The sequence below is a fragment of the Psammomys obesus genome, unplaced genomic scaffold (assembly GCF_907164565.1).
Source record: "Psammomys obesus unplaced genomic scaffold, mPsaObe1.curated_primary_1811, whole genome shotgun sequence".
Lineage (NCBI taxonomy): Eukaryota > Metazoa > Chordata > Mammalia > Rodentia > Muridae > Psammomys > Psammomys obesus.
Window position 1 is genome coordinate 11,006,572 of NW_026596149.1, and position 27,653 is coordinate 11,034,224.

Consider the following 27,653-nt stretch of genomic DNA (forward strand, 5'->3'; position numbering starts at 1 on the left):
GGGGACCCTGGAGAGGAAATAGGTCATGGAGAATTATGTGTTCGGAGGGCTCCTACGTTTAATTTCACAGCTGCCAAGAGACCCAAGGGAAAGGCTAGTTTCCTCAGGTTTTTTGTCAGTAAAGTGAGACAAGACCTGGCTGCTTTTGAACAGTGCAACACTGAACGGGAGCTGTAAAGTGTTTTTCTGTGTGCCAACTCCTTGGTGATAGTCTTGTGAGGGCTAGCTCCCTCTTCAACTCTCACATCTTGAACAAAGGAGGCTAGGTTCTCCCACCCCATCCCTGCCCTGGAACTGGACTGGATTCTGAGCTTTCTCCAATCCTACAAATATGATAAGTGTGCTTATTGGCCTACAGCTCGCCCACGGCCTTGTGTGTCAAGGTCTGCTGGGCCCACTCCACCAAGTACCTTGTCTCCAGTCAAGGTGTGTGCACTGCAGAGACTGGAAATCAATCCCCACTTCTTTTGGTTGGAAGCCACTGCATGTCTCTCTCCTCTCTCTCCCTGTCTCTCCCTTTTCACTCCTCTCTCTGTTTCTCTCTTTGTGTTTGTCTCATGCTAGGCACTGTATATTCTTGGTTCTCCCACAAGTTTTACAAGTATGTGCGAACCGAACTTCTCAGGAGCAAAGACAAAAACCAAATACAAATTTATGTTAGACTCTACAAGTCTCATTGACTGATATTCTGTAATTGTGAGGAGTCGGGATTTTTCAGAGGCCAAATCTTCCTGGGTAATCTTTAACCCTTTTATAGTCATTTACTGCCAATTCTGTGTTTGGCCTGCCATCTATTGTTACGTCTGCTGGAATGCACAAACAAGCCCTTAGCCTCCACCAACCTGAAAACTAAGGATGGCAGTAGAGTAGCATATGAGGCGTATTGCCGGCTTCTTGCTTTGCTGTAACTCACTGACTTGATGTTTACATCAATGCATTTTTTAAGTGCCTGGGTTTATAACTTTGTTCTGTTAGGAACTTAATGAAACTGTTACCACATTGGAACATGGCATTTGGAGCAATGTAAATCTGTGTTCCTGGCTCTGGTCACTGATTTTGGCTTCTGTCTGTCTATCTATCTATCTATCTATCTATCTATCTATCTATCTATCTATATCTATCTATCTATCTATCTATCTATCTATCTATCTATCTATCTATCTATCTTTGGCTCTCAGGCAAACTATTTCTTATTCACCTTGAGGTGTGAGCTTTGTTTTTATATGAAAATATTTAAGAAAATGAGGCTTGGCAAATTCTTGCTAGATCCCATTGGAGATCTCGGGCACACCTAATAGAGTCTTTCTCTTTCTCACCGTGTGTGTGTGTGTGTGTGTGTGTCTGTAACTCAGGAATAGGTCAGATTAGGCCAGATTAAGAGCCATAAAGGCAGGTTTATCAGTTACTGCTCCCAAGTGGGTTCATCTGTCCCCAAGAATGAGACTGAGGAAGTAACATGCCTGGGCTAGGACAGGAAAGCTTTATAAACCGTAGGTGAAGGGTGATGCGTGTCAGCTAGGGTGTGTTTATGCCAAAGTATGGTCCAGACCTGAGCACCTAGGTTGCCACAGCTCCTAGGAGTGTTGAACCAGGCTGTCAGCGCCTTTCCTTCGTTTGGAGGCTTCCCAGTGCAAGCCAGGCTGTGGGAAGGAGGACAGATGGGGTTTCCCAGCTTGTGCAGAGGTGAACAGGGGTTCTGGCCAAACAAGACCAAGTGTATTCACACATGAAGACCATCACAGCCCAGTAAAAATGGCTAAAAATTTCTCTCACTTTAGGCTGGTTAGGTAGTTCGGTGGGGAAAGTGCTTACCATCAAGCTTGATGACCCCTGAGCTTGACCCTTATTCCTCACGTGGTGAAGGAGTGATGGGACTACTGCCAGGACGTCCTGTGACCTCCACACATGGCACAGAATTTCGCATGTGAGTTAAGGCATTGATTTAGCAATCATTGTCCATGAAGCAGAGTGTTTGCTACAGCCAGGCTCCCCATGGGGAGCAGAGAAAGCCAGAATGCTTTGGGAACACAGCATTTGTACCCACTTCGTGCCATTATAGCATGGTTCCTCCTGTGTGGACAATCCTGTAACTCTGGAGGACGTTTTGGTTACTTTCTTGGTTTTTTTTTTTTTTTTAATCAGCCCTTAAGTATGTTGTTATTCATATAAAAATGCACAGGCCTGACAATCACCTGAAAACAAACTAACAAGGAAATTCGGTGTGTTTGGGTATGAGCTGAACCTCTCTGGGGTCACAGGGAGTTGGCTCTGAACAACAGAGGCATTGGCTTGCTGATCAACAATACTATCCTTAAAAGGCACAGTGGCCTCTCGCCTGTAATTCCAGCTCTCGGGGAGGCAGAGGTAGGGGGATCTCTCTGAGTTCAAGGCTAGCCTGGTCTACAAAGTGAGTCCAGGACAACCAGGGCTACACAGAGAAACCCTGTCTCAACAAAACAAAACAAAGCAAAGATCTTAGGCCAGTGAGATGGTTCAGTGAGTAAAAATGCTTACCACCACACTTAAAGATTTGAGTTTAATCCCCATGCCCTTATGTGGTAGAGGGAGTGAAGAGACTGATGCAAAGATGTCCTGTGACCTCCATACATGAGGATTGCACATGAGTGTGTGTGTGCCCCACAAACAAATGAAAAACAAGTGAAACATTTTTCAAAGTATTTCAAAAAAGGACTTTAAATCCCAGCAGTCAGGAGGCAGAGGCAGCTGTATATCTGAGTTTGAGGCCAGCCTAGTCTACAGAGCGAATTCCAGGCCTGCCAGGGCTACATAATGAGACCCTGTCCCAAACAACAACAAACAAACAAAAACAACAGCAGCAACAGAATGAATGAAAAATAGCACACCAAATTTCCTTTCTCCCACAAGGTTTACTTAACTGTACGGCCACTATTCACTCACTAAGGTCCCTTTGCATTTACAAATCTTTTCATCGGAGCTAAAGAAAGCAAGAACAAATGCAAAAGGGCCGGTCACTTGTGCTCTCTCTGTCTTGTTGGCTCAGAGCCTTATTCTCATTAAGGCTCGTGGTGTCTTCGTGCAGCGCTGGCTGTATAGGGCCATTTTCATTCTGCATTTTTTTTAATTAATGATTTATTTCATGCATACGGTGTCTTGCCAATATGTATGTTTGTGTACTATGTGCATGCCTGGTGCTTGAAGAGGCCAGACAAGGGTGTCAGATTCCCTGGAAGTAGAACAAGAGATGGCCTTTTACTACTGTGTGGGTGCTGGGGTCCTCTGTGAGAGCAGCCAGTGCTCTTAACCTCTGAGCCATCTCTCCAGCCCCACAATTCTATATTGTTGTAACATCCACTCGATTCATTTTGTTTTCCTTTTCTACAAAACTGCTTACTATTTGGGTTACAGCAGTGGTTTTCAACCTTCCTAATGCTGTGACTCTTTAATATAGTTCCCCATGCTCTACGACCCCAACCATAGAATCATTTTCATTGCTACTTCATAACTATAATTTAGCTACTGTTATGAATTGCAATATATCTGAAATTCAGAATATTTGATATGTGACTCCTCTGGAAGGGTTATTTGACCCCCAAAGGGGTTGCGACCCACAGATTGAGAACTGCGGACTTTGATTTGAATTGCCTAATGTCAGATCTGATTGCCACATTATATACGATGGACATGAAATAATTTTACTCCCCAAACCCTTCCTTCCATAAAAAACAAAGACACTCCTACCCCAATCAAACAACAACTGGCTGGCCTTTTGTTGGGACAAGAATCTTCCTTCGAGCATTGGTAACGTCAAGCTGGGCTGAGGATGTAGAAGAATGTGGGCAGATTGCTCAAGCCTGAGGCTGGAACACCACTCTCTCAGAAAGACTTTCTGGAAATCAATGTTGACTTTTCTGCCAGACATTTTATGGTTACCTAATTGCTTTGACCTCAGTTCCTGGGCGCCTCTCCAGCCAGCTTCTACGGTGGCAAGAAAAAGAGGGAAGCTTTCGTGTCTGGCTAACGTTGGACCTGCCAATCTGCCCCTCCTCATCATGACCACTTCAGACCAACTGCTTGTTGGGCAGGTGATGAGGAATATCTGGGTGATCTCACAAGCGTTCAGGCTTTCAACCCAGACTCCTTTCCCTTAAATCTAACCGTCAGGGGCTTAGAGGCACAGGGTTTGCTTAATGTGTGCAAGAGCCTAAATTCCAACCACACCACTGCCAATCAATCAATCAATCAACCGATAAATAAAAAAAATAAGCTTGAGAGAAAGAGATAGAGGGAGGGGGAGGGGACAGGAAGAGGAAGACAGAGAGGGAGAAAGATGTTGAAATGCAATATCTTATTCATGATAGAGGCAACGGCACCAACATCTAAAGGTGATTAATTCTCTTTATTGGAGGAAAACAAGAAGTCATCAATCTCATTATCATTATGATAGAAATCGATATGTATACATGATTGTCAAGGCAGAGAATCATTTGCTACATAGACCCATGAACAATTTTGTAGTGCCGCAAACCTATGGGGGGGGGTTGCTTAAACTTCTTGCAGAGTTTATTACATGCATGGGATAAATGCAAAGTTTCCTTCTTTTGCTTTTTTTTTTTTTTTTTTTTTTGGCAAGCATGTTTTAATGAAAGAAAAAAAATTAAACCAATTACAAGCCTCATAATCGAGAGTGGGGCCAATCCTAGGTTTGAGGATAGAAACCATTGTGAAAACATGCCCACTGCCGGGAGAGAGCTGAATGGAGGCCAATTACATCATGTATAGATAGCTACAGAAGCCAATTTAGACATTGTTCTAATGGATGTTCTGGGCAGAATGTACCTTTGTTATCTTCTCCCCTGAACATGGGATTAACATAAATGTTCTCTGAAGCATGCAGCCCCGTTTTTCAAACGGAAGACGCTGCTTTGACACTAGACAGTCTTATGTTGCCCTGAAATGGCCAAGTGCCTTGCCAGGAGAACGGCAGCTTCTGTAGTGTGGGACAAACATCTGAGATGATGTTCTGGTCCCTTCTTCTTCTCTTGTGTAGCCTGACTACCAGCTCTGCCCCAGGGCTTTGACCTCCAAAGTGGAGGGTTTTCCAGGAGGACCTCAGAATCCTTGTCTGTCCAAACTAAGATTTTTCCTATTGAGAAGCAAGTTAACTAGTGTTTGAGACTTTTGAGCAGTGTCTTTGACTAAAGCCTCAAACATACGTCTCATTTTCTATTTTTCTCATCCATAAGGAAAATAAAATCACCTGTAAGCAACATAGTTTGGTAAATCATCAGAAGACATAATAATTATATGACAAATTCCCCAGAGACAAAACAAATAAAAAGGTTAAAAATGGATATGAAGAATGCAGAAACAGCGTTAGTACTAGGGGGTCAATGCAATAATTTGTCCCTTTGGCTTAGAACAATACAGACACAGAGAAGCCATTCCACAGTTTGCTTTGTTCACAAAACCACACAGCAGCCACATGCTGAACGGAATATTTGGCTTCCAAATGCACAGCCTTTGGGTCTGCAAAAGTGAAACCCCTAAAGCCACAAGCTGAGCTGTTCCCGCTGGAGATGACAGGGAAGTCTGTGCAGGGCTAAGTCCTCCCCGCGGTTATGAAGACTTCGGTAGCTGGCAGGAGGCAGGCCAGGCTGTGGTTGGCATGCAGAGACAACTTTACAGTGGGGCTGGGCTCCTGTGTACACACGAGCTGTAGACAGACCTTCATGCACCGAGACCGCCAAGGGGGGACCTGGTAGATGGGGTGTGGCCTTTTATCTTCCTTTTATGTTTCTTCTTCACACCTGCCTGCCTCCTAGAGTTGACGTTTTCAAACTACTCACCTCTGTACAAATTTCTGTGCAGGCACCAGGAAGTTTGCCTTTCAAAGTTTTGCTTCCCCAACTTAACAAAAACAAACAAACAAACAAAACCCTCAACCAACCAACCAACCAAAGCAAAAAATCCACCTCAAAACTTTCAATTCAGAAAATCGAAGGATTGAAATATCTTTTCTGCTTGCCGACCCACCCTAGGACCAGGAAACCCCTAAAGAGCAGTGGAATACATACAGATATATACATTGGTGTTTAATTTTGGAAACCAACTGAACAGTGTTTGGTCTGGAATGTGTTTCAGGAAAAGGCAAACTGTCGGAGTATGAGAAGGGCTGGGGACCTAGCACTGATCTGGACATGCAAGGGGAGCCCATATCTCACTTTGCTGGAAGTGATCGTACTTGATTTCTGATTATGAAAAATGAAAGGCGCTGTCCTTCACCAGCCCTCACCTTCATTCCTCATGGCTCAGGAAAACCCAGCACAGCACTCCGGGCAAATCTTGCAAGGGAAAGGTGCTGGCCCCCGGTCTCCTGCCTGCCTGGCGTGGTGGCACTGGGATGGCTTCCCCAGTATAGAAAGTCAGTTCTGGCTACAATTCTGTGTAGGCCAAAGGGTCATGATACCCACAGCCCTACAATCCCCAGTCATTTCACTGTTTGGGCTTTCCCTGCTGTTTAATGCTCATAAAACATTAAACCCAAATGCTCTGACCCTGTCAAGTTTTGCCTCCTATAGGAGGGGTCAAACTTCTCAAGAGGGGACCAGCTGGTTCTTTCTTCTGTGTTCACATGCTATTGGCCTGTGGTGTAAAGGCCAGTTCTCTTTGTCATCTACCAGCTATCCAGTGCATTCTGGGCATTGAGGTGTAGAAACGAAAATCTTAAGTAGGTAAACAGAGTCTGGAATTCACTGAGCCAATTACTGTGTTCCCAAATACCACAGTCAGATTTTCTGAAGAGTGGAAGTGTCTCAAAACTATGAGTTGGTGTGTGAATGGAGGCAGCTATATTCTTAAGGAAGCATCTTAGACTTTGGGCACAGTCAAAGTGGTATGGCTGGAAACTTCAGTGTTACTTTTAAAAGCGGCCCAGAATCAAGATAAAGGGCAGGAATCCATACCTTTGGGGTTGTTTAAATGCCTTCTCCACAGCACTTTTTTTTTTCCCACACAGAGAACTGAATGCCAGCTGATCTTTTTGGAATGAGAGTCCCTTTGGGGTTAGAGAGATAAGGGAGGGCTAAAACCAGCCAGGCTTTGTTACAAAGGGTGCCTGCAACACTGTCTCAATCATTGCAGCCCCCACATGTGTCTTCAGCCTATCTCTCCAGCCTCCAAACTCTGGAGACCCCCTTGGTTAAGAATGACAAGCAATTGGTCTTGTTGGTGCTGAGCAAGAACTATCACTCACTATTGGTTTTAGAAGAGTATTAGCTGCCCTTTTCGCCTCAAGTATAGGTAAAGGCCAGGGAAAGGGAGAGACAGGCAGAAAGCAGAGGGTAAACTATTCTGAAATAGTTCAAATTTTCCTAACTAAATGAAAAGAAATATCCACTTGCTTAGCAAATGTGAAGAGGTTATGTAATGGAGGTGGTGTTGCGAGCTTTCTCTCAGAGAAGCATTCTGAGAGGGAACTTCTGTGGCCACAGGATGCTGCCAGGCATCCTGGTACATGCATGAAGTCCTCAGCCTATGTCAGCGGAATCTGACGAGAGTGAGGGAGCCAAGGCTTCGCCACCCCGTTTTCAGGTCTGAAGACTAAGTCCATTCTACATTCTCACATATTACTGTATCATAGTATCAACTGGAAGTAAAACTTCATCTTTCTTCCATGCTGACTTTCTCAGAATGGAAGACTCTTTCCTGTGGTACTTATTTTCACCTGTCTTAAAAGAATAGGAAATAATCTAAGTTAGTGACATCATGTGTGGGCTTCCTGGTGGCATGTTCAACCTTGTCTACTACTGGGCTGGCACTAGCCATCAGCTCCTTACACTAGTTCATGGAGACCTGATGTGTCACAGTTGAACCAAGCATGGTTGGTTGCAAGATAGACACCTGTACCAGGGCTTATTTTCACCTGTTCTCTATTTATTTGTCATTCATATACATAAATATGTATATATATATATATATATATATATATATATATATATATATATATATATGTAGTCCACGCACCCATATATCATCTCTATGAAATACTCTCATCATTAATAAGAATGTTGCTTTGTAAATGCAAATACTTAGGTGTACCATACAGCATAAAGGCCTAACACATGAAAGGTGTCAAATTCAGGTAAAAGCGGCAACCAACCAGTCGGCCTCCATCCTTCTCCCTCCTGTCTTGAGAGAAGGACTTGCTAATGATATCAGGATGCATAGAAATTGAGACCCCTCTGCCTCAGGCTCTCCAGTGTTGTAATCACAGCCCACCCAGCACACCTGTAGTTTTTTCTTAGATTAATACGAACTTGAACATTTCCATGATGCTTGTTGGTAGGAAACATCCTATAAACTTTAGAGACACTTCTGGGTCTTCTTAAATACTCTTTGTAATATTTATATCATTGCCTTTCTGAAGGGTGGGGCAGGTGCGTGAGTCTCCATATTCAGTGGCATTTGCTTTCTAACTGGGTCTGCTGTCATTTTAGAAACCCTTCCTGGAAGGATATAGATTTTTGAAATGACAGCTTCAACTGCTACCCTTTGGCCTGGTGTGGCAGGATTCTCACTAAGCATTTGGGGTCCATGGCACAAGTAGGAACAGGTGGACCAGATGTCTGACTGTGAAACTGCTCGTCTATATCTTGCAGGTGTCCTTTGAGGAACTGGAGCTGCCTGCCTAGCAACATTGTGTGTGTGTGTGTGTGTGTGTGTGTGTGCCTTGCAGAGAGCTGGGGGCAAAGGTGTAGGGCTGACACGGATGACTCACTTGTCCAGTAGGACTTTCTATGGTGGCAACTACATAGGGGCATGAGGACAGTTCCTGAGCCATAGGGAGACCTAACGCAGCCCATCTCGGCAGACTGCAGCTAACTGCAGATGAGGCTAAGGTGTTAAATAGACATGAGAGCTAAAGGGAACGTTGGCAAAACTGGCATTTGAGCCACTTGCTTTGGTCTCTGAGAGCCTCCTTGGGGAATGTTCACCCTGAACCATGCTCTGTGCCTGTTCTTCCTGTGTGTGTAGCCACTGTGCAGCTCAGTGACATGGACTGGTTTTCACAGAACAGTCCTGATTTCAGCCTTCAAGTTCCACATACTGGGAAATCCTTCAGTCCCTGTTAAACGAGGGCACACAATGGCCTGACCATCACATGTACTTTTATTTTAGATTCTTTGATGTAAGGGAAGGCTTGTGCTCCAGCTGGACCTTGCTGAGTCAGCCATCTCTGAGGTGGGCAGTATTCTACTCATGTAGTGTGTTTCCTTTTCAGCTAAAATAAGTGTCTTCTTCAAGGCCATTTCTGTCCCCTCTCTTGGGTGGGTAATGTTCATGAGAGAACAGGGTAAAACTGTGGAGGGTGAAAAGTATGTGTTATAGGCCATTTGAAGGGTAGGGTTAGAAATGAATTCTAAAAATTAAAACAGATAAAGAAAGATTCGTTTTAAAAGTGCATAGCTGAGAACAGAGTTTCATCCATTACCCCCCATGAGAAATGAGGGTTGTGTGTGGTTCATTTTAAAAACAAGATGGTGGCTTGTCCCTTCTGCAAGGGAGGCTCCTAAATATTGGCACTGTGGGGACCGTGTTCCCAGAGCACAGTTCATCTGGAATTTGGAGCCTGGAGTCTAGGGAAGAGGTAAGAAGCTTATTTCTTCTGTGATTGGTTAGCAGTTCTCAGGAGGAAGCTGCTGGTAAGGTTTTCTGCAGGTTCCCTGCCAAAGCCACCTGCAAAGAAGCCAGCCTGGCCCAGCTACTGGGGTGACCTCTGGAGGAAAGGACAGAGGGCCAAGGAGCACAGGTAAAGTGCACTCTTAACCATGGAGACAGATTCTTGTTCCTCTTAGAATTAAAAAACAAAACAAAACAAAAAAAAACCTTTTAACTCCTCTTGGAGGGAAAAAATATCTCTTAAAGATTTAAACCACTATTAAAGAGTGAATGATAGAAGTCATGTAACTAACTGATAGAGATAAAAAAGACGACACATCTCAAAAAGAAAAAAAAAAAACAATCCTAATGCACAACATTTACCAATGTTTAAATAATCCAGTTGAAACCTTTTTTTGTTTTTTTGTTGTTTTTTTTTTTCATGAAAAAATACACCCTAGATGGCTGCCTACACTGAGAGAGCGTTAGTGGTGGAGTTGGGAAAGGGGAGCGAGAAGGTTCATTCAGTTAGAGCTTTGCAAGATTCGTATATACAGCACCAGATCCTGTGACGTCAGCTCCCCTTGAGTCAGTACAGTTTGTGAGAAATGAACACATCAGAATTGCGGTATAAAATATGGCCATAAAAAAACTTCTGTCTTCCAGTCCTACGCAGGCGCACCATGCAGGGTGGGTGGGGTCTCCGCTGATGGAGCTCCTCTGGCCAAGGGCTTCTCCTTCCGGCCCTGCCCCCTGGGTCCCGCCTCCAGAGCCGGGTCACTTGCTTCCAGTGTGCCCTGTTGTCACAGTGGTGGGCCTGGGTCTCCTCTCAGCTCCGACTCCTGCGACCCCCGACGAAGAAGAAAGGAAACTACAGTGCGTGGAAGGTGCCAGACCTGCCAGGGACAGTAGACAAGGGGAGGGAGTCAGGATTAAAGTCACCCCTCCATTCCCAGAGAGAGGGTCAAATGTGCTGCACTGTCGGGATGAAACCTGTTTCTAATTGCTAGGAAGGCCCTCTACCCTCTTTTGTGAGATATACTGCCAGACCCTGAACTTTTATCACCTTGGACACCTCTGTCTTTGAAAATGACGTAGTATGTCCATCATGACACAGGATATATAAGGCCCCATTTATTGAGCACTTTCTATATACTCTTCATTACACGCTAGGGTAGTATACTACTCTGTATATTTTAGGCACTGGGATGGGTGTGGATTATATAGCATCATTACTAGAATAGTCTTTATTCTTTTCATTATTTTAATTTGTGTATATATGTGTCGTGTTTGCATGTGTACAGGAAACTTGTGGACATGTATGTGAAGGCCAGAGGTTAACATCAGATAGGTATCTTTAGCTGTGCTACACCTTGTTTTTACTGTTTGCGTTTTAATTCTTCATAATTTATTCACTTCATATGCTGATTGTAGCCTCCTCCCTTGTCTCTTCTTGGCCCCATCCTCATTCCCTCTTCCTCCTATTTCCCCTCCCCTAGTCCACAGAAAGGGGAAACCCTCCTCCCCTATTATCTGACGACCCCAGCCTACCAAGTCTCAATAGGACTGCCTGTATCTTCTTCCTCTGTGGCATGGCAAAGCTGTCCTGCCAGGGAAAAGTGATCAAAAAGCAGGCAACAGAGTCCATGTCAGAGACAGGCCCTGCTCCCCTTACTAGGGTAACCACATGGAAGCTGAGCTGACTATGGGCTACATCTGAATATGGGGCCTAGGCCCTCTCCATGCATTGTCCTTGGTTGGTGCATCAGTCTCTGAAGGCTACCCTGGTCCCAGATTTGTTATCTTTGTTGGTCTCCTTGTGGAGCTCCTATCCTTTCCACATCCTTCTCCCCTCCCCAGGGATCTGCTCAAAGTGTGAGTGTCTTGCTCACAGCCAAGTTTGGCTGATCCCCTGCTGGGTGGAGTCTTTCATAGGGCATCTATGGTAGGCTCCCATCCTGTTCCCTCTCTTCAGCTGTTTCTGGTGTCTGATCTGTTTACCTTTGTGAATGGGAATTATCCTCCCTAGGGTCCTCCTTGTTATTTAGCTTCTTTAGGTCTATGGATTGTACTGTGGTTTTCCTGTATTATATGGATAATACCTGCTCATAAGGGAGTGTATATTATGCTTCTCAATAGAGAAATATCGAATGGTAGAGAAATACTTGAAATGCTCAACATCCTTAGTCATCAGGGAAATGAAAATCAAATGATTTTCACCTCATACCTATCAGAATGGCTAAGATCAAAACTCAAGGGACAACACATGCTGGAGAGGATGTGGAGAAAGAGGAACCCTCCTCCATTGCTGGTGGGAGTACAAACTTGTACAACTGTTTTGGAAATAAATCTGATACTTTCTCATAAAATTGGGAATAGCCCTACCTCAAGACCCAGCTGTACCACTCTTGGGCATATACCCAAAAGATGTTCCGCCATACAACAAGGACATTTGCTCAACTATGTTCATAGCAGCTTTATTCCTAATAGCCAGAATCTGGAAACAACCTAGTCCCTCAACTGAAGAATGGATAAAGAAATTGTAATACATTTACACAATGGAATACTGTTTGTGTGTTTTTTGAGACAGTTTACTGAGTTGGTTAGGTTGGCTGGCCAGCAAGCCCTAGGGATCTGCCTGTCTCTACCTGCTCGTGCTGGGATTAGGAGCACACAGGTCACACCTGTCTGTTTTACATGGTTCTGAGGGTCAGTGAACAACAAAGCTCTTTACCAACTCAGATGAACAGATCATTTCTTATAACAGCTCCACGAAGTAGGCATTTTTAGAAAATAATAATAATACTAACAACAACAATAAAGTCTGTAACTTTTTCAGGTCCAAATTTATATTCCAGGAAGCATTTTGTATCACGAGTCCCTGAAATGAGGATGTTCATGATGCCCAAAAATCTCCCCAAAGGCTCATGTGAGACATTTTGGCCCTGTGGGAGTGCTATGTGGTGAGTAGATCATGAACTCTCTCTATTCATCAGAGGATGACTCCACTGATAAAGTCAAAGTTGAATTGACTATTAGGATGTGGGATGTAGCTGGAGGAAAAAGGTCACTGCAGGACATACCATTGTCCTTATCCTCTGCCCTCCCCTTTCCTGGCTGCCACAAGGGAACCATGGAGAGCAACAATGAAACTGTGAGCCAAAATAACACCTTTCTCCTGTAGATGTGTTTCCTCAGGTATTCTGTCACAGTAACAGAAAACTGACTCACAAAGGTACTGTATACATCAGCTATTGTACAACTTTAGAGTATACATTCGTAGCCACTTTGTACACTTGGACATAGGAAGAACCATAACTTATTGAAATAAAAGCCACTGTGGATGCCATTGTGTGAATCTTTAAAGAAATGGTGTTTCTTTCGGTCAAGGGTGGTTAGAAGGGGCTTTGCTTTTAAATGTAAGTGATCTAGAGGTGTGCAACTGTGTCAGAGAAGCTCATGGAGCTGTCTTGAGAAAATCTGAGAACTGCATATGAGTTAAGAATGGATAACAAGATTATGATGACTCCTTTTGGGGAGAAGAATGCCGGAGCCTTAACTTTGTTTCATATGAGGCAAATGCTCTACTACCAAGCTAAGCTTGCATTTTGAGATGGTTTTACTGGATAGCCCTGGCTGTTCTTGAACCTGGATTCCTTCACCTTCTAAGTGCTGGGATTACAGGTGTGTGCTACTATACTCAACCATGGGGTAGCTCTTTCGCAAAGAAGGAAATCCTTTCACTAAGCCAAATAGGAAGAAGCATGTTGCCCAATGGTTGGGTTGGGGGTGGGGCTGGTGGGAAGCTTCAAGGTGATGGTTTGGAAGTAGAAAAGAATCATCAGCATGGTTTAGTAGGAGATTAATATTCATATAAAGATGGGGAGTGGGAGAGAATGACAAGAGTAAGCGTGACTTTAAGAATGTCACCTTGTTGTAAGGATGAAGGCCAATCAAATACCATCACTGCCGCTTTTATTGCAAAGCCAGTTTGGTGCATATAAGTAAGTTCAAGTACTCGTCACCCTCAAAAAAATAACAAAACTCAGACTTGAGAAATCAGTGCAACCAGGCCATGAGAACTCTCCCATCCCTTCTGGTCCATACCATACAGTCCAGAGGCAAGTCAAAGGAAGGAGACAGACCAAGCAATGCCCTGGCCTTATCTTTGCTTGTGTGACACTTGTGCCATGGATTTCTTATCTATAAATGGAAATGATTATACCTAGCATGGGTGTTAAATGTTGAATGATGTTCTAAGGTAGTCATGGGTTAGATTCATTAGACCATGGCATGGCAAACCGTTGGTGCTCAGCTCTCTCCTGCCCAACCCGGACTCATCTCAAATGCCCGCTGAAGAATTCTGGTTTTGCTACATACGCACAATCTTTTTGGCTGGCCAAACTGAGGTTGCTTGAGACACTTGCATTTGAACTGTCCAGGCTGCTGCCAAGCTGTAGTCTCCGCATATGCCTCACGACGGCCGTGGCATTAAACGCTTGCTGAAACAGAGGGAGAAGGACAAAGAGGTGGAGAGGAGCAAGAGAGCCAGTTAGTTCAGCTAGTTGGAAAGCACTGCAAGATTTTTCTCCTTCCGCTTATCCAGAAACTGTGAGCACTGCAAGTTTTCTCAGATACTCCCAGGACACTTTAGAAAGAAAATTTCTGTCATTCTTTTCAAAAGCGCAGATTTATTTAAATCTCTTCCCCATCAAAATACATTCTGGAGGTTAAAAATTCACTTGCGTTCGTACATATGCTAAGCAAATACTCTACCAACTCTCTCTTTACTTTTTAATTATGGGAGGCTTTTATTAAGCTGCCCAGGCTAGGCTTGAATTTGTAATTCTCCTGCCTCAGCCTCTTGTGTACCTGGAATTACAGGCCTACACCACCAGGACTGGCTCTATTATATATAAATATAAATATAAATAAATATAAATATAAATATAAATATAAATATAAATATAAATATAAATATATATATAAATATATATATATATATATATGCTATTGCCCTAAGTAATGGCCTTACCTTTGAAAATAAAGTAGGTTAATGCAATTTTAATTTTTTTCTTTTTGAACCAGAGTCTCACTGAACTTACTATGTAGGCCAGACTGGTCAAACTCACAGAGATGAGCCTTTCCCTCCCGAGCAAGTGCTGATTTTAAAGGCATGTACTGCTGTGCTTGGCTTAACAGAACTAATTTTGTTTCTGTTGGCCCTCACAGCAAGACAGCAAGCTTTTAATTACTGATGCTGATTAGAATATAGAGTTTAGGCAATAATAAATGATCATGAAATTGCAATGGTTTAATTGAAGAGCTCAACTCAGGTCTGGGATATTTCTTTCTTCCTTTTCATCACTTTAATAAAAGGTGATTATTCAAGGTGAAATTCAATAATTTGCTGATTATTCTCAGCAAAGTAAGGGAGACAGGAAGGCTGTGCTGTTTAAGGAATAGCAAACAAGTGAGATCCGGCACAGTTGCCCTCTTTGAACCACAGATGGGAAACGCTTTAGCCCTCTTACATGTGACATTCCATTCGTGTCTTAATCAAGAATCACTGAAATGGTGCTGGAGAATTGGCTCAGTGGTTAGAAATGCTGGCTGCTCTGCCAGAGGCCCTGGGTTCTATTCCCAGGACCTGCATGGTAGCTCACAACTGTGTGTACATAGACACACATGCAGGCAACACCCCCTCTTGTAAAAAGTAATTTCAAAAAAATGTTTAGAAGAATGAATTAAAATTAGCAAGACCCCTGGGTATTTCTATCCAAACCCCCATGGGTCCCTTAGAATCAATTTCCCCAGAGTGGTTTAAATTCCCTGGGAATTTGGCAAACATGAAATAGGCACACTCAGGACTTACTCTCCATTTGCTCTTTGCAAAATTCTTCCGGATCTGGGCGCTGACGGACTCGTGAATGTTTTTGTTGAGGGCTGTGTCACCAGCAATCCTGAAACACAGGCCAAGAGACTTTTTCAAGAAAGCTTCTTATGGCTTGGCCACAGAGTCCCATGCTACTTTCTGGGGAAGCTTCACCCCCAGGGAAGTTGAGGCTGATGGGGGGTGGCTGGCTGCTGCCCTTCTAGATGTTTAATTCCCCAGATAAATTGTCCTTAATCCAACACATGCTAAGAGCCCCAAGTTCTACAGTACCTTCTGCCTTCTATTCCCTTCTCAAGACCTGCCAAGGCTCTACTGGTCCCCTCTCTGCCTGTCTCTCATGTTTTCCCACTTTTGAGTCCAATCCCTGCAACATTAGAATCCATGGCAGCTTTAGATCAGCTTGGCCCACATTCTAGAAAGTTCCTGACTTCCAGGAGCATGTCCACACTGTATTTGTGGTCCACAGGTGGTCTTTATTGGAGCTCTTGCTTATTTCCAAGCCATCTCTCCCACTCTCCCACCCTTTCCTTTCCCATCTTGCATCTCACTCTGCTTACAGTCTCCTTTAGGAATTCCCTAAGGTCACACACAGCACAGACCATCCTTCGCACATAATCCTCTCTCACACCAACACTGTCTTCTATATCTAGTGAACTGATTTTTCCTCCAGGTCAGGGAAAACTTCTTTGGCTCGAAGCCTTGCCTGGAATTTGATCCTTCCATTTTTCTTCCTAAGCCATTCAATCTAGGTTGGTCTTTGCTGTCTATGAAAGCAGTTATTGAATCCTAAAAAAGTTCCAAGGCAGGCTTCCGAGTCCTGTACCACCTTACTGGCCACACAATATCTGCTATAGGAGAATACTTTTCCTCTGGCCTGGACTGCCCTGGACTTAAAACAGGCCCACTACTGCCGGGTGCCATCTTCAGGGCCATCTCCAAAGGAACAAGCTAAGCTCTGTGCTTGCTGAGACCCAGGCTCATCCTGCCCAGGCTTGCTTTCCTTAGAGAACTGCCCGTGGTCTAGGAACTAGACCAAGTCTGTGCCAGACTGAAATCCCAGCTCAAAACAACCTCCTCCCGCAGCCCCAATTACATCCTCTCTGCACAGAAGGGCTCAAAGGATGCTCAGAGATGAACTGAAGTGAACCAAGTTTCCACTTTGAGCAGCTCCCAGTTGCCTCCCTTCCCTAGGCACACATCAGCAAAATGGAAACAGCATATGTGAATGTGCAAACGGAAACAGAGCGAGCAGGTTCTGGGAACTGGAGACATCTTAATGAAGCTTGCTTTCTTTTAGAGCTCATAGCAGTGCTACCTAGGATGCATCTGTGGACACACGTACCACGTGTATGTGTGTGTGTTTATGTGTGCATTTGAACGTGCATGTAGGGGCTAGAGGCTAACATTGAGTGTCATTCCTTAAGAACCCCCCTTTGTTATAAGACAAGGTCTTTTACTGGGATCTGGGGCTTATCAATTAGACTCCCCTAGCCAGCCACCAAGCCCCAGAGATCTTCCTGTCTCTGTCTTTGCAGCAGTGACATTTCAAGCATATATGACGATGCCTGGCTTGGGCAACAAGCACTTTATGAGCTGAGCTATTTCCCTCAGCAACATCCTGTATCATTTTCAACAGCTCTGTTCTCAGAAAATGATGTTAATGCCAATGAACAGTGGGCATCTCTTTCTTGGAAATAACCGGGCCAAAATGATAGGAAGTGTGCTGAGTACTGCTGCAGGCCAGAGTTGGGTCCAAACCGGAACAGCGTGGGGTGGTGGGGGATCGGGGGTGACCCAGGGACTTCCAAATGCTTGTCAATAGCCAGGGCTCCAACGCCTTGAGGCTCTGGGTCTGCTGCCTGAGGACCACTTCCTGTGCCTTCTGGGTGGGTTATCACAGGCAAAGACGTAAGGACAATGCTAACTGTGAGTTATTTTAGGGATGTTTCCTGCTCACTTCCCATGGTCTTCAGCTGTGGGGCATGTGGGTCAGAGTCTAGCTGGCAGCAGGTGGCTCAGCAGTCCTGTCAGGCAGTCTTCGAAGTGCCTCAAGTCCAAGTGTGCTAGTCAATCTCCTAACTAAACAGCTGTGACTATACGAGGGAACATTCTCTCAGCGCTGCAGGATTCTTCGGCTAGTCATTAGGAGCTTATTGGGGCTTCTCTTTTCTAGGTTGGGCAAGAGGAAAGTGCCTCTTCATAACTGCGAGTCCTAATACAAACCATAGGATTTAATGACTGCGAGTGTATTTCTCGTTTTATGTTAGAATGTGCCTTTGTTTCTTACCTGTTCCTGATATTTCACTTTTGACTCTCCTCTAACTTATAATCTAGTGCTTTTCCATGATTGCTTTTATTTTATAATCTCTCAAGGCCAGCATTTCTCAAATTCAGCATCAAATCAGGGCCTGATATTTATATGCAGTTAAACCCCGTTTATGCACAGCATTCATTGGTATCAGACAAGCTAAGTCCACAGAGAGAACAATCACTTCGCGCACATTCACGTGTGTGCATGTATATGGAAGCCAAAAGCCAACAAGGCTGTCTTCTTTCATCACTCTTCACCTTCTTGAGACACAGTCTGTCATTAGGCCTGTACCTTACCAACTCAACTAGACTGGCTGTCAGTGAGCTCTGGGGCTGCTCCTGTCTTCACCTCAGCAGCCCTGGGGTCACAGGCAGATAAAGCCATGCCAGCGACCGAATTTCATGGTGGCGGCGGTGGGGGCGGTGGTGGTGTGTCTATTTCAGACATGTTTTATTCTCCCTGGTTCTGACACTTGGTCAAAATGAGTTTGGTGATACGTGGTGTATCTCCCAACCACAGTCTGTTGGACTGCTTTCTGGTTCCCATGGCCAAGCAGAGCTGGTGTGCCTGAGGTCTTGCAGAGGGGTGGAGCCTCAGTCAACATTCAGAGGTATGATGGTTAATTTTATATGTCAACTTGACTAGGACATGGAGCCCCGATATTTGAACATGTGTTAGTTTCTACGTTCTGGTGAAAGTCTTTCTTGAATATTAGACTTTGAGCTAAGCACAGCACACGGGTAGGCTTATTCCATCAGTTGAAGGCTTTTGGGAAATGGAAGGGACTCTATTAAGATTCTGGTTGCTACATTCATTGTTCCTTGGGTCTTTTCACACATTTTGGAGTTCCTTGACTCTACAATTATACAAGCAATTGTCTCAATTCCTTAAAATAAATTTCTCTTGTGCCAATTGCCTTAATTTGCCTGTCATTTAAGCCAGAGATACTCAGGGCAATCTGACCTGAAAATGAGCCCACGAGTGCTGCTGGAAAACAGGGATGGGCTCCTATCCTGCTGTTTGCCAATTCCTGAACTTTGCCTCCGTGAACAGCTTGCATGTCCCTTATAAGGTACCAGCAGGAAAAAGGCAAAACCCCAAATGAGGGTGGGCTTGGAAAAATCTGGTAAATGGTACCGACTAGTGCTTTGACAAGAGCCCTATTCTGTCTGGAGTGGAGTTGTGAGGTTCAGGAAGGCTGCTGTGCTTCCCAGGGGCTCTCCTCACCCTGGGTGGCTTGGATAAGAGGAAGCTCCAGGATAATGAGTGTGTCCAGAGCACAGCTTCCAGAACACAAAGCAGGTTGGGCTCCACTGCAGGCGTCCCTCTCCCTCCCACTGGCTCCCAGCTGGACCCACATTTCCTCTGCCTGCCTGGACAATTCCACCTTGTGGAGACAAGCACCTCACAAAGGCAGGCAAATGTGGGACTTGAGATTGCCTGTGTCAACCTCATGTGTTATTACTTCCTGGTGTCTGGCTCCCTGGGAATTTTCAGTAAATGGTAAAAATGGAAGAGCCTGTAACGAGCCTTCTGATTAGGAGAGCGTGGATGGCAGAGCTCCCAAGATTCCAAGGGTGACTTTAAATCTTTGTCCCCAGTTTGACTTCTCTTCTGGGTGCCACACTTCTTCAATGTGTACCTTCCCTTGCTCCCCAAATCCCAGCATGGCTAACTGACCTTGCCCACATCCTACTCATACCCCCAAGCATCTCTCATGGGCCCCCTTCTCTCTGCGCCGCACCCTCCTGCCCTACATCCAAGACCATCTCTAACCTCCCTTCCCAGATCGTCTGTCTTATAGCCAGATGAGGCTTTCTGAATATAAATCTACTCTACCAGGTAAAGCAGCCTTGGAATAATGCAACTTGGTTACAAGTACAAGGCCAGCCTGGGAAACTCAGAAATACCACAACTCAATTAAAAAAAAAATGAAAAAGGGGCTAGGGATATACTTTGAAGGTAGATCACTCTCCTAACACATTTGAGACCCTAGGTTCAATTCTCAGTACCAGAAAATAAAAATAGCAGCAGCAGCAGCAACAAATAATACATAAATAAAAATCACATTACCCCATCAAGACCCCATTGCCAAAAGTTAAATTTCTTTTAAATAACTTTCATTGCAAAGTTAAATTTCTTAGGACACCAATAGGATAACGAGCTCATATATGTCAGATTCGTCAGGTGGTCTTGCTTGTTACGTGTATTATCTTAATTAATTCCTTGAAAATCCCTCCAAGATGTGCATTATCATGTGTGATCTGGATTCTATGGAGGATGCCCAAAGGGTCCAGGCGTTGACCTGTCCAGGCAGTAAGAGATGATGCCAGGTCACATCCCCACTAATCCTCACCCTCACCTTTAGCTTAATTTCCTGCTTGTCTCCTTTTACTTTTGCATACCAAGGAATACCAAGTGCTGTGGTTTGATCCTGGACGTTCACTATTACTCATCTTGCTTGAAGCTCCTCCCCTTCCCATGGGCTGGGTGGCAACCTTCTTCTAGTCAAACCTGTGGCTTGGCACCAGATCCAAGTAGACTACTCTACTCTTCCGAAGTCCCCAGAAGGAGACTTTGGCTTGGTTTTCCTAAAAATGGGAGACTAGCTGTCCCTGTCATGGAGAGGGAAGGAACTCAGAGGCGTCACTCCTCCCTGAGGATCTGTAAGCAGTAAATGGTCACCGGCGAAGGAGAAGGCATTTTCTTCAGTGGTGTACCCACTGGTAAGGTGCCCATGTCACCTTAAATCGTCACCCACACTTATGTAAGCAAACTAAGTAAATGTGTTATCTCTCTCTCACACACACTCCATACACACATGGCACATGTACGCACATGCCTGTGCATGTGACAAGAAAGCACAAGGGGAACTAGTGGGGAGGAAGGAGGTTAGCGGGAGTGGAAGGGGACAAGTGAGAGTAGAAGTGGATGTGATCACAGTATATTACACACACATTATGAAATGCCATAATTAACTCTATTTTACATATAATTAACATAAGCTACTGAAAGGTTTTTAAAGGGCTGGAGAGATGGTGCAGTAGCTAAGAGCACACGAGCTCGTGCAGAGGTCCGCTCTTCAGTTCCCAGCACCCAAATCAGTTGGTTCACAGCTGCCTGTAAACCCAGCTCCACAGGGATCCGACACCCTCTTCCGGTTGCCATGGGTACCACTCGTGTATATACCCATGTGCGGATCCATACACATACGTATAATTAAAAACAATAAACCCTTAACATTTTTAAAGACTTTTTTTTTTAATGGAAAGAATAGGCTTTAACCCAACTTCTCACTTTCTACAGAGCAGGGCTGGATTATTGGACAAGCATGAGGAAGCCAGGCACTTCCCTCCCTCTCTATAAGATGGTCTCAAAAGTCTGCCACTTCTGAAGGCCTATCGTGTGTGATGTAAAAAAATTACTGCGTTGCCATCATATACATGGACCTGCTATTCCAGCAATATCCCCATGGCGTACAGACTGTCCACCTTTCCAGATCTTCCCCGCCCTCTGCTGTTGCCTTCCTCGTACAAGGAAGAGCATTTGCTGTGGAGCCAAGCCTTTCTGACGAGAGCCCTGGCTTTGCCTTTTAGCTGGCTGTGGTGTCTTTACTCTGTTACTCTTTCTGTATTTCTGAACTGAACAGAAAACCCACCTCCCGGGGTTATTGTAGAGGAAAATAAAAATGAGTAAATGCTTTAAAGCAACGGGCAGAGTTCCCGGAACACAAAAAAGACTCAACAAAGGGCAGGGCAGGAGTGGTCAATTAAAATGCTATGAAACTGGGTTATGCCACAGCTTCTAAGTCCCCTGTGGAGGGCCAACAGCCTGGAGGAAGTGCTGTAGAAGATGACAGGCCAAACACAAAACAGTGTTCTATGTGCTCCATATGAGAATTTTCTCCTGAATTAAAGTCACTTCTCCCACCCCCACTGTGTGTGTGTGTGTGTGTGTGCTCATGTATGCTGTGGGAGTAATCACAAAGCCTTTTATATCCTAGGCAAGAGAGCTACCACTGAGACACACCCCATTTCCTCTGTGTTCATTATACTGGATGCTGTAGTTTACATGCCAAATATGTTCAAATGTCTCGGTGTTAAAAGTTTGGTTCTTAGCTTGGTGTTATTGGGAGGTGAAGAAAATCTTCATCATGTAGGGCCTAATGAGAGATCTTTAGGTCAAGAAAGTGACCTTGAAGAGAACCATGGCCTACGGATCTTTTTCTCTCGTTTCCCAGCTACTATGAGTTGGCTTCTTGCTCCACCATAGATCTCCACTGCTTGCCAGAGGCCCCACCACAACACCAGCTGAAACCGCCACAACTGTGAGCCAAAAAACCACCACCAAAACCCAAAACCAACCAAAACCCCTGTTGTCTTTTTAAGTTCATCACCTCAGGTATTTTGTTACAGTATCAGATATCTGACTCACCCACTGAAGATCTTTCTGTACTCAAGTACTTGTTTCAAGGTGGCTGCTCATGGGTCTACAGTGAACCAGACACTTGCTCTGCCTGGGTGTATAAATCTCTGTATGTGCGTTAACAACACTAGTTCTCATACTGAGTCAGCAAATCAGGGCTGTTACTCTCAAAAGTGAGAAAGCTGGGACTTAGCAAACCAAGCATAAACCCAAAGTCATACTAGCTGTCAGTGAATTTGGGTTCCAACCTCGTGACATAGACACAACACTGATAATGTACAGCATGCCAGAAAGCATTGGTGAGTCCCCTCAGAGTTAAAGAGAACAAGAAATCACATGGAAGAATATATTAAGACACACACACACACACACACACACACACACACACATCACACATCTACTGTCAAGGAATACATCCCACTCTTAATGCCTCACTGGGTGTTTTCCCTTAGCAAAACGGATCTTCAGAGCCATCTAGAAGATGAAAAGCTACCTGCTATCTTACATACATTTAACTTCCGAGCGTGTTCTGAAGACTGCACCCTGAGAGCAACAAAAGGTGCCAACACTGTTTGGGGAGATGAGGAAAAGCCCTGCCAGGGTGATATGAACAGAGCGCTTGAGTGTTTTCCTGAGTAAGAGGAGTCAACGAACAGTCCACTCTGGCGGGTGGGGAGGTGGCACGACCCTCACAGAAGTGGCGCGACCCTCACAGAGGTCGTCTTCCTTACCATGGGTGTCGAGCTGCCTGTTCGCAGGTGTATCTTTTATTTGGGTCTTTCTCCATCAGATTCCGAATGAAGTCTTTTGCTGTTCAAAAAGAAAGCACAGGGAACAGATCACTCTGAGGTCTGAAATGTGATGATGAGGACATGTTTTAAGCATGTGTACCATTGAAAATATGAGACCAGTGTTTTACCATCCCCATTGTGCCTTGAGCACAAAAGACACTAGGACTCAGATAAAAGCAGAGGCATGGCTGGCACCCCAAGAGGGGTCCCATGAATGAAGAGGTGGCATGGCCAGGCTGGGACCCTGACTTCTGGCTCTAGGTTCTTTTCTGCTAGCTACTAATGATGCCCTTTGGTTGAGAGAATAAAAGAAATAATCTTCATAATCACATGCCTCTTCAGGTCACTAATGCCTTAGAGAGATGCTTCGGGATGTCCCCTGGATGTGTGACATCACTGGTTCCACAAAACCCACCAGGGATGTGCAAAGCCATTGAGTCATGGTGCCAGGAGTGGGGGACTCCCAGAGGAGCATCTGAAACACACTTCTGCTGTTACTACCCAGTGGGAAGCTACAAAGAGCAATGAGATATGCCTTGGGGTGGCAGAGAGGGCTTTATCCCCAAAAGCAGTTCAGAACAGGACACTGAGAATGTGAGGCATAGGGTCACAGAACCCAAAGCTAATGCGCTATGCTGGTTTGGACCCTTTTGCCTTGAAGGATATGACATCAGGTCTCAGTTTCTGGAGGGAACCTCTGGCTTCTAAGTTTGGGAGTCCAGTATTCCCTGTGAGGTCTGTTTCAGCAACCTGTAGAATGACCTCTTGGGTACAGGATGTGGAAGGTTGAGGAAGAAGGCAAGGGGGTTCTGATTAAGAACAAATTACATAAATAATAATGATCTCTGTGAACAGCTGAGCAGAGAGTTCACCTCCCTTCTTCCTTCTGTGGTTCTCCCACTTCATCTAAGCTTGGTTTTATTCTTTATCCTTTGGAAAGGTTGATGAGCTTCTCTGGAAATGTTGCAGTGTGGTGCACTGTGGCTCAAATATGGGCTCAGCTAAGAAACCCTTGTCATGACTATTCTCAAGAGTGTTTTGCCAAAGGTACATGACTTCACAAATTTTTGTTTTGTCCTAAAAAGTGGGCTCCAGGAAAAACTGGGGTTTACAATACTAGCTCTGCTATTTACTGATTCCATAAACTAGGGCAGGTTATTTTATTTACCCTTCAGGCCTTAGTTTCCATTGTCAGTCACAGATGGAGAATATAAATGCTCACCTAGTGGGTCATTCTGAGGACTGGGTGAGTTAGAGCATGTCCAGGCCTTCTAACTCTCGGCACCTAGTGGATACTTATATCAAGTGCCAGCGAAGAATATTTTACCCCTGAAGGACCCACATCAGGGAGAGGTATATGAGTGAGTCCACATCCCTTGGCTTTTCCTCAAGCCTGTGCTGCAAGTCAAGCCCAGAGATGTAGCTCATAAAGCTTCCTCAGGAGCGGCTGTAGACTGACCGCTGGTGACACCACAGTTCCTTTGCTGACATCCTAACTTCCATAATGAGAGCATCTGAAGTGGACCGTTGGGAGGTGCTTAGGGACATGCAGGCAGGGCTCTCAAGAAAGAGGGGAGTGTCCTTATTTAAGAGACCCAGAAGGCCTTGTCTTGCCCTTTATGTGCAAACACACCAAGACAGCTCCCTGAGAATTAGAAAGCAGGCTCTCATCAGACATCCGATGGACTTGATCCTGGACTTCCAGCTTTCAGAACTGAGCACAGATCAATGTTGGTGTTTCAGCCCCCCAGACTGTGGTATTTTGTTAGAGTAACCCCAGCAGTAGAAGACAGAAGCCTGAGGACCATCCTGAGCCCCAGGGCCCTCGGGTCTCTACATTGTGTTGTCTGGATGTAAATGCCAGGGGACACCTACCAGAGTCAGAGATGTCATCCCAGTAAGGGGAATCGAACTCATATTCTGCCTTAAGGATCTGTTCAAACAGCTTCGAGTCATTTTCGTCATAGAAGGGAGGATAGCCACAGAGCCTGCAAGACAAGAGGGAGTAAGATTGAGTGTGTGCACAGCCACTGTGCTGGGTCTATATTTTGTCTGGAAGAAAGAAACATGGTCCATCAATCAAACTGAGAAAATCCACAGAGTGTGAAGTTAAATCTCAGCAAAGGCACCATACCCACTATACATAAACAGAAGTGAAAATGTGACTCCCTAAGCAGCCAAAAGGTTAACTCCCATCATGCCCAGAGGCACATCCACCTATCCATAAGGCCATCATAACTCTTCTTTAATACTTTTATCTATTAGCATGCATATGTGATGTGTTTGTAAGGGCACACATGTGCCACAGTGATTGTGTGTTGTGTTGCTTCTTACCTTCCACCTTTCTGTGGATGGGTCTAAGGTCCCAGGCTTACACGGCAAACACCTTTATCCACGGAACCACCACCGCCCTCCATAACATCTCACACAGCATTAACCAGAATCCCATAAACCCTAGAGAGATCACCAGGCGGCATTCCATGCGTGGATATTGCTAATCATGTCTGTGATACAGTCCTCAACTGACGGGCTGGGGAAAGGAACAAACGAAATGCATACTTGAAAGGCTTCATTCTCTTTAGGAAATGGCTAAAGGAAGAGGAGGACATTTTACGACCTGGATGTCGAGTTGCTAGGGCTCATCCTGACCTGTGCACTGTCATTCTACCAAGCGGGAATCAGCAATGCTACAGTTTTGTCTGTTCCGAGCAACAGTCATCCACAGGCGGCAGCCCAAGTTACCATATTGTAGAATCACAATGCCCTAGCCAAGGCGCCATTGGGCTATTTCCCAGACATCTTAAGGTTCCAACTAGAAATAAGTTAGAGCTGCGGAGAAACCAAGGGCCATCTAACAGCCACGGCAAGAGCTGACATAACAATTAAATTTATCCACCACAAGTCAGTCAGTCAGTGACACTGTGGGCTCTGGGATGGGGCATGTAGCTCAGTGGTAGAGCACATCCTTAACAACTGAGGAAGTAAAAAATATAATAAGCCTAAATTAAAATTTAGAAAGTCATGGCTTCTCTTTCCAGTTCTGCCTTCAGTTCCAATGTTACCTCTACTACCGTACACAGATGGCCAGAGCAGAAAGTTCCATGTAGATCTTGGCTTTGAGCTGCATGGATCTGTGACACCTGTCTTCTGGTTTGTTCAATCAGTTAAAATACTTCAGAAAGGGTCATAACATGTCTGGAGCCCACGTGGGGCTGGGTGGAGGGACCACACAACCCGAAAGGGTGGAGTCAAGGCAGTAAGCAACCCCAGAGCAGAAGATGGTGGTGCTCAGCTCCAAAAGGCCAAGAGCAAAATTCTGTGTTGCAGATCTTGCTCCTGGGGCCAGAATGTGGCAGCCATGGTGGGAGGCCTGACCCCAAACTGAAGCCTGACCCCAAGCCAAGCCCCATTCTTCCCACATAGTTCAATATTGTTCCAAACATAGCAACAGGCTAGAGACCAGTTTAATGAGAACAAATGAACAGCTGTCCATAGAATGTAGGGTTTAGGCTGTTGGTACCTAGCAAACAAAATAAAGGTGCAGCCATTTCTCATTTGTCCCGCCACAGGGGCACAGCTGTGGCTGGCTGCAGAAGGAAATGGGTGATGACAGTTGTCAAGGCCAGGAGACATTCTGCGGGCTGAGAGGATATTACACCATCTAACTCACAGCGTGTTTTAAAGGCTGAATGCCTGGAAAATTTCATTTGTAAAGATCTGCTGTGGTGTGCAAAATGAAACAGCCAGCGCCTCGGAAACCACTAAGTACATACTTCACTACCCAGGGAAACCCCGGGGCCACAGAGAGATGCATATTTAAATTTTTCCCATAATGAGAATTTGGGCAAAATAAAATGTGTGCATTAGGAAAAGCCGACAGAGCAAAATGTTAGCTTGTCTAGGAAAAAAGCTTACATGTCAGATATGTGAGCTTTTTGTTTGTTTGTGTTTTGCTTTATGGCTTGGCTATTTTTTCTCAAGGAAAAAATGCTAAAAATTTTCAAGAAGGATTTCTTCTTGTGCCAATTTTCTAAATGTATATTCCAATTTCTTTTCATCTCAGCTTTATTTCTTTTCTCTTTTTGCACAGAGGACTGTTCGTGCAGGTGTTCTGAGGACTGAAGAGGAAGCAATGAATCTATCTTGGGGCCCTGAGTGAAAATTAAGGAAGAGATGGTTGAGGACATGGCCCGGTGAGTCAAGCACTTGTCAGGTAAGCATGACCACCTGAGCTTGAATGCCCGGAACGCATGTAAAAGCTGGACACAGCAGCCTGCCTGCCTGCAATCCTGGCGCTGCTGCGGAGAAAGGCCAGAGGCTGTGCTGCTCACCGCCACTCCTCCCACATCTTCCAGCAGCCCGTGGGGAGCCACTCTGCCTTGTCCCTGCAGGCTGACCTGTGTAGACATGCAAATGAAGATGGACAGTGTTGTCGACCTTAGTGGGTACCAGCAGATGAGGACCAAGGTAGGACTGCTGAAGGAGGAAGGGAATCAGAGACAGGGGGCTACTGCCTCTCTAGTTTAGTTCTTGGGTTTATTATGCTCCTGTAAAAAAAAAAAAAAAAAAAAAAAAAAAAAAAAAAAAAAAA

The 27,653-nt window shown here is 44.9% G+C and overlaps 1 protein-coding gene across 3 annotated transcripts in view; it reads right to left on the reverse strand.

Moving 5' to 3' along the window:
- Positions 1-8,002: 8,002 nt before the first annotated feature.
- Positions 8,003-27,653, reverse strand: part of Camk1d (calcium/calmodulin dependent protein kinase ID) — a 392,540-nt gene continuing 372,889 nt past the window's right edge. The window contains exons 7-11 of one of the 3 annotated variants that reach the window (XM_055593882.1): positions 24,938-25,050; positions 23,003-23,081; positions 15,515-15,602; positions 14,024-14,141; positions 8,003-10,535 (exon numbers count right to left, since the gene is read on the reverse strand). In XM_055593882.1, the coding sequence (XP_055449857.1) occupies positions 10,417-10,535; positions 14,024-14,141; positions 15,515-15,602; positions 23,003-23,081; positions 24,938-25,050 (517 nt within the window). In that variant the 3' untranslated portion in view covers positions 8,003-10,416. Of the gene's footprint in view, positions 10,536-14,019; positions 14,142-15,514; positions 15,603-23,002; positions 23,082-24,937; positions 25,051-27,653 lie in introns of all 3 variants that reach the window. The other 2 variants (XM_055593883.1, XM_055593884.1) reach the window with 2 other exon arrangements.